The sequence below is a fragment of the Polyodon spathula genome, chromosome 15 (assembly GCF_017654505.1).
Source record: "Polyodon spathula isolate WHYD16114869_AA chromosome 15, ASM1765450v1, whole genome shotgun sequence".
In the NCBI taxonomy this organism is placed as follows: Eukaryota; Metazoa; Chordata; class Actinopteri; order Acipenseriformes; family Polyodontidae; genus Polyodon; species Polyodon spathula.
The window spans coordinates 15930093-15937333 of record NC_054548.1 but is presented as its reverse complement, the minus strand read 5'-3'; the positions used below and the strand labels follow the sequence as shown (position 1 = coordinate 15937333).

Here is a 7241-nt window from a genome sequence, read left to right as displayed (position 1 = left end):
TGTGACTCGCTCCAAGTCACTCCTACCATATCTAACAAGTGGAAGACCAGTCTTTTACTGTGCCTAAAACGTCATGCACTGCACTTTTAATGTTTAATTTTGTGTTTTAAAACAAATACATCAACACGTGTAACATGAATAATTTGTATTGTGTAAAAGCTAACATAAAAGACAACACTTAACAATAAATACATACCGAAATTAATAAATTAGTTTCGTCCAGTCTTACCTTACTTTTATTCTAGGCTGGTTATAAGGGGATACATTATTTAGCGAAGGGGGTGAGTCACTAGTCTTGCATTCTTTTCACTTCTGGAGGTTTTGGTGTTCTCAGCTAGAGAACATACAACATACAAACCACAACACATGTCTGCACAATATGCATGTCCCTTATCCACACACAAGTCAGAAGCATTTGTATTTGTTTTAATTTTTGCCAATGAGAGACAGAGTACCAATTAAAGAAAAATGCCCCCTTATGCAGGGCTGCATAGCAGGTTAGACAGTGAGAGCTACTGCCATGTCTAGACAGAAATCATTCCCTTGAAGAAATATGTGAACATTGCTATATATGTATTTATGAGGTACTGTGGTTCATTAATTAGTTGTAATGCTCATCAGACTTTTCTTTCAGAGCCAACCTTTTTTGAACTATGTTGCAGCTGCATTTGAATAGCATGAAATGCTCTGTTTGAACATAGTCACTGCATAGTCAATGCTCTGCTGAGTTTTGGTATGTATGAGAATGCAGACATGGCAATAAGTGTGAAAGATCTTTATTTGGAAAGACAACCAGGAGGGGCTGCTGATGTGATAAAAGTGAATACAGTGTGGTTTATAAGCAAGCAATGTGTAAGAACGCTAGAAAACAACATTTCTCTCTACAATAATTATGTAATAGTAATGATAATTCAATGTAGCTTGTCCTATAAAATTTGTTACCTCAGATTTCCAGAGATGTATATTTCCTTGGAGAAACATAGGAAAATAAATATATATATATATATATATATATATATATATATATATATATATATATATATATATATATATATATGTCACAATTTATGTCACAATAGAACGTTCATTCTAAAGAGGTTACAGTTTCTATACCGAAATGTTGGGAACTTGGCTCTTTGAACCAAATTGAAATCTACATGTATTTTCACATAAAGTCATCTCTGTGTGCCACTGGTTTGGCAAAAAGTAGATTCCTACTGTTTGTAATGTAATATTTTAAAATGACACCATATTAAAGATCATTGGTTTAAAATTGTTTTTATTTTGCATGTCTAGGATAAAATCGCTAGCCTATATAAATCATACAGTGTAACTACGCCGAGTCCATCTGAAGGGTCTCAATATTGGTATGTACTTCTGAAAGAAGCAGGTGGAGTTCAACAACCAATTACAACAACCCATATGATGGCTGTCATACAACACCTGCTGTACTGACTTTGTCAGGATTTTTCTGCACTGTATTGAGCATCATGTCTTAAACTATTGAAACAGCTTGCTGTAATTTCTGCAAGTTGTTCAATTCCTTCATTTCTTCCAATACTAAGCAGAATATTAACCTGAACCGTATTATTTTATTTATAATACTATTATCATAGTCTACTGTACTGTCTAGTGTAATTCGAAATAACTGGCTCCATATGGGTTGCTGGTTGTCTGTACCGCTGTTCAGATGTTGGTCTTAAAACCCCAGGACACCAATACATAAAAAATAAATAAATAAAAATAATAATACACAGGAACAAAACTGGGTGTTTTTATGAATTCTAGTTATTTTTAAAGATTTTTGTAGTTATCTGTGATGCCTTCTATGCATTGATTATGTTGTTAATGTCTTTGATGCTTTCTATTAGTAGTTCTAGTACACCACAATGTCACCTTGCACATAGCCACTCTGGCTCTTATTTCAGTACAGCTATTGTTATACAATAATCCCACATTCTAAGTACATGTCTTTGTAGCACAGACCTGTTTACTTTGTCTAAAAAGTGTGGGTGGCCATGCTACCATTTGCATACAAGCAGTGGTTCTGTAGATGCAGCAAGTTTCCAACTGGAAATTGCTTATTGATTTTAGTTACTGTGCTCTGCACAATTAATGATTTTGCTCTCTGCTCTGTCAGACAGTCACAGGATGTGGTTACAAGGTTGTTAAGCATGGTGAAGCACAGTAAATGTCTTAAATATTGAAGAGGGATAGTAACATCACACTGGTTTTATGACGCAGGTTTTATAATTTGCCTTCTATTGTTGTCAAAATGTATATGCACCCATACTCTATCCACGTCTGGACAAGTACCAGAAGTCTAAGGAGCAAATAGAATCAAATGTAATTGTTTTTTTTGTTTTTTTTTACTGTCCCAGTATCCCCTTAACCTTCTACAATGTTTGTAGATAATTGAGTTTCTTAATCTTATTTAAAAAAAGATTAAATTAAGCTACCTTACCAAATATCCTTCTGACTGTATATATACGTATGGTGAGCTATAATCACCAGCGTTGCAATTTGTTAGACTACTACAGACAGCGAACCTCAATCCCTGATTGCTGCTGCTACTAGGAAATACCTGTGCTTTACTGAATGAGCAATTCATTGTCCTTTAGCCAAGCAGATTGTTGCTGCCAGTACACTGGCATGCTTGTCACACACAATTCCAGTTTCTTTTTTGACAAATCATTGTGTGGATAAACATGGTGCTCTAATGTGTGACAGGCTGCTGATCCAGTAGTGGCTACACACCCATACTGTAGTTATTTTCTGCTATTCATAATACAAAATAATTGTGTTTATACAGTACATGTGTGGTAATATATTGGACTTGTCACTGCATGACCCCGTTAACTCATAAAGAGTCAATTGAAAGACTTCAATGAAAACTCACCCATAAGGCTGCATGGGTCTTAGCAACATTCAAGCAATTGTATGCTGTATATGATTTTATTCTGTACAGTAACATCAAAACGAAACTCCAGATCTCACATTTTCTATGTGGATCTATAATGTATATGTTATTAACGGATTTATAATGTGTATGTTATTAACCATTCCACTCTGCCAATCACACCTTCCAGAAATTGGACTGCTACGTAGTATAATACCATGTTTCCAACCCGGGTACATGCTCGAGTTGCCCTACCCCACCTCCCTTTCCATTTTTCTGAATTATTTAAATTGGCTACCAATTCAGGCAAGAGCCAGAATTCTCTGGTCCAATTTCACTCCTTGGGCTAGCCTGAATTCTAAAGTCTGAATTCGGGCTGGGAGGAAATGACATCACTAAATGTCAATCAAAAATATTGTAGGTGGTGGGAACATACTGTATAATGGGACATTTTGGCTATTATTAAATTAGGCGGATTTGCTACCTTGGGGGATTTTGAGTTTCTGAATTGGTGGTTTTTTTTTTTTTTTTTTATTTAACACGTTGGAGATCCCTGGAGATCCCTTTAGATTAAACACAGGTTTTTGAAAATGATGACCACATTATAGTGCTGGGACAAATATAAAAAAATTCAAATAAATATCTTGCACTTATTTACCGCCTCACCAGAAGTGCCGCGACAGTTTAAAAAATTGCGAAATGAAAAAGAGCTATGTGGGATTTAATATAAAAAAAAAAACAAAGGATCAACACAGCAGCTCTTGAGCCCTACTTAAAAGTTTTAGACAGCAAAAAGTAAACAAACCAAATTATGCGGTCTCTATATAATGCCATCTGGGTGCTGCTGGAGCGAGCCAGAATCTCATGGGACAGAAAAAGGCAAGTAAACCTCATGTTATGAAAACGTGTCTATGGCCACTGTTTACTGTGAAGAAATGGCAAGGAATGAAAAAAAAGTAAAAAATAAATAAAATGCAGTGTCAACTTTATGTACTATTATTTCGGGAATAAAGAAAACAATGTATAACTTGAACTGCTATTTGGCATCCTTTGTTTTGTAGTTAATTCACTGGAGTAAAGTAAGGCCCACACAACGTATTCTTTAATCCTGGGATATTTTTCTACTTTAACGTGTTATATACTGTAAAGTCTTGCTCTACAATAAAGGCACACACACCAAGGCCATGCCCTGCCCCTGCTGCTATGCTGTCTCTGCCTGCGTTCTGAGCAATATGTCTTATTTTGAAAACAAATATCCGAATGAATATTTAAATTATGAGCAAATATCTGAACAAGAAAATCCTGTGTTCGTCCCAGCACTACCACATTATCACTGTTTTTTTTTTTAAAGTTTCATCAATGATTAGAAACAAACCCATCTACTGTTGTACCATTTCTCCCCACATTCATTGCAAGTGACAAATGTCATCATCTCTTCATCTGGGTTTCCACTCCTTACCCAGCCTGGAAGGAAAAGTGTTCCTCTGGCAATGACTGTCACTGTGCAGTCAAACTTCTCACAGCGCCTGCACTTTATTTTCTTTGTCTTCGTCCCTTCCACCCCCTGAGGGAGCTGGTGTTCATTAATGGCGGACTCTGTGTACAATGCTCTGAGATGCTTCAGTTCATTGCTTGCCATTTCCATTGCGGACATCTCAGCAAATGTTTTGGGGCTCAACTGCCCACACAGCAAGCTTTGACGCAAGTGAGAAGTTTTGGGGTTCCTCAAGTTAGAAACCTTGCTTCTTATGCTAGCCTTATACTTCTTGATATTTTTGCCATGGAGGACAAAAATGTTTTCTTCAATATTCTCTGCCACTTCATGGCATTTTTGAGCCTCCAGTTCTGTAGTCTCTTCGGAAATAAGAGTTTGCGAGAGTAGTTTGGTACATTTCGATCTGGCAGATATAATGTTAGCCTGAGGGTTTTCGAGGCTAGGCTTGGCAACTTCAGTGTCACTAGAGGTGTCTATTGAACTCTGCTGATCTGGAGTTGGTGCAACAGAAAGATTATCTGTTTTAATATCTTTATTTGTTAATTTACACACAGCATCTGCACATATCTCACTCGTATCGTGTTGAAGCTTTTCTTCTGAAATCATATAAAACTGACCAATTTTACAGTTTTCTTCAAGGATATTAATATTTTGCATTTCATAATTACTGAAGGCACTTGTCTCGTTTTGATCCAACTGATGCTGCGTTGACCACTCATCTGTAGTTTTATCCAGATCTTGAAAGCCTCCTTTCCTATTGCCAGCACTTCCTTCCTGCTGTCCAGTGGGCTGGTGACAATGATTTTTATATAGTATCTTCCATTTTGTCAGTAAACACTTGGCTTTGTTTTTCACAGAAACCTCAGGGCAGGTTTTAAGGACCCTGTACAGGGCTTTTATAATGTTTGTTTCCTGAAGCAGCTCAAAAGTCACAATAATGTCTTCTAAGCTATCCAGAACATGCTTGATATCTTGATAGTCACTTTCATCAAGGTGTTTTTCAATCTGATATGCCTGGTTTATGATTTCTTTTGTGTCAGCCATCTTGAACCTGTCAAAGTATAAAATGCATTAGTTTTGTCAGCAATGTCTGTTATTTCATCATCTGAACTGCACATAAAACAAATTGTGACATTTTGAAAACAATGAATTAGTGAAGGTAGTATAGTACGATTTACTGACAACATGGCCTAACCCTGAACAAATATTGAGTCACTACATTAAACTGCATGGCAACTCATAGCAAATCTTACCTTGACAAATAAATAAAAAACACAGTTTTTCATCCAGGGAAGTTGAACTGGGACAGAAAGAGGTAGCCTGTAAAACTGCTTCAGACCCACAGATTTTTGGTATCATATTTCAAGCTTTACCAAAATTGACTTTAATAAAGTTACGGATATCAGGATGTTGCAATCTGTTACAACAGGATGCGAGTGCAGCACCACCTACTGCCATTTTAATACTGAATTATTGTCACACTACTTAAGTAGAAAAATAAAAAAAGTACTATTTCTGTACTGTTGGTACTTGGTTGTCATTGTGTGCTTCCACAGAGCAATGTCCTACAGCTATTCTGTTAGTCCCTGCATTTGTCTAAAAAATGAATGTACAACAAAACTAAAAACAGAAAACCTTGACAAGCCACACAATTAAACAAGAAAATCAGATTAATAACATTTATTTACAAAAGGACCCCAACTGGAAAGCTATTATCCAAAATCCAAAAAATCTTTTCTACCCTTTGGATTGCTAAAAGAGTCTTAATGGGAAAATATGACAATCCTCAATTAAAGGATCATACTCACTTCATCTAACCATAAGTCACTAGGTTCTTCTTTAGGCTTGACAACATCTGCTGGATCACTGATTATCTCCTGAACCGGTTAAGGTCAATTTCTGCATTACCCTTGTCCTCAAAGTAGTTTCCAAAGCAGGTATTGCCCACGTTTCCTGCTGGTTGCCTACATCTTGTAAATGTGGATTACTGTATTAAAGACTGTGTTAATGGATTTTCAAATTCAAAATGGGTTTAAAACTAATAGCTTTTTAGGAAAAATGTATCCCTACCTCAGGGCCAAAACAGTAACATTTGTTCCAAATCTTGCTCGTGCACCAGCGGCTGCTGGAATCCTAAACTGAGTGGATGTCTGACTTATTAAAATCTAAAAATATTGCGCTAAACAAATCAAAACCAAACAATAACTTGACAGATGCAAACATGAGTGCTCGGATTTAAAGCAAACTAAATTAAATTAAAACGTGGATAATTTTAGGGTAGGCAGGCTCCAGATTATATGGATGCAAAACCTGTACAGTACGTGAACACAGCTGGAACACAATTCACATTTAAACATTCTGTAAACATATTGGAGTCCGCGTAAAGACGATGACTTTTTCTATTTTCCATGCATTCGTATTGTTTTCCAATGAGACTGTACTGGTGCGCATATATTTAACCTACTTGTTGGTCGTGTATCTCTTAATATGTCTCTCACTGTATATTAGAAGGGCATTATTAACCTAATACTAAACATTAATGATTAAATTCAGCTTTATCGTGACAATTAAAAACGGTTGTACAACAAACCTGACAGTCAGTCCACGGCGGCCATGTTTGTTTACGGTTTGCCTTTGCTTTAATCTTGGATGTGCTATGGTCCTTTGAACACAAGAGGGTGCAGGAAGACCATGAGAAAATTGAATCTTTCCCAGGTTTGCAGCCAACTCAACTCTTGTCTGTCTCACTAAGGGACTTCTGTCATTACTATGCATTTACCATAGTTTACCATACCTCTCTGGGCTTTACACAGCTTCCCTATGTTTTCAATATGCTTTATTACATTT

General features: G+C 36.4%; 1 protein-coding gene across 3 annotated transcripts; it reads right to left on the bottom strand.

Annotated features, from left to right (window-relative positions):
* Window positions 1-4180: 4180 nt before the first annotated feature.
* LOC121327694 (transcription elongation factor A N-terminal and central domain-containing protein) lies at window positions 4181-7026 on the bottom strand. Of its 3 annotated transcripts, none has more exons than XM_041271843.1 (2): window positions 6985-7026; window positions 4181-5445 (listed from the first exon to the last, which is right to left on the bottom strand). In XM_041271843.1, exon 2 carries the CDS (start codon window positions 5436-5438, stop codon window positions 4263-4265), a length of 1176 nt encoding a protein of 391 aa, XP_041127777.1. In that variant the 5' UTR covers window positions 5439-5445; window positions 6985-7026; the 3' UTR covers window positions 4181-4262. The 3 variants fall into 3 exon arrangements, with proteins under 3 accessions (XP_041127777.1, XP_041127773.1, XP_041127774.1); XM_041271839.1 differs by having other exon boundaries at window positions 6203-7008; XM_041271840.1 differs by lacking the exon at window positions 6985-7026 and adding an exon at window positions 5648-5756.
* Between the last annotated feature and the right edge of the window lie 215 nt (window positions 7027-7241).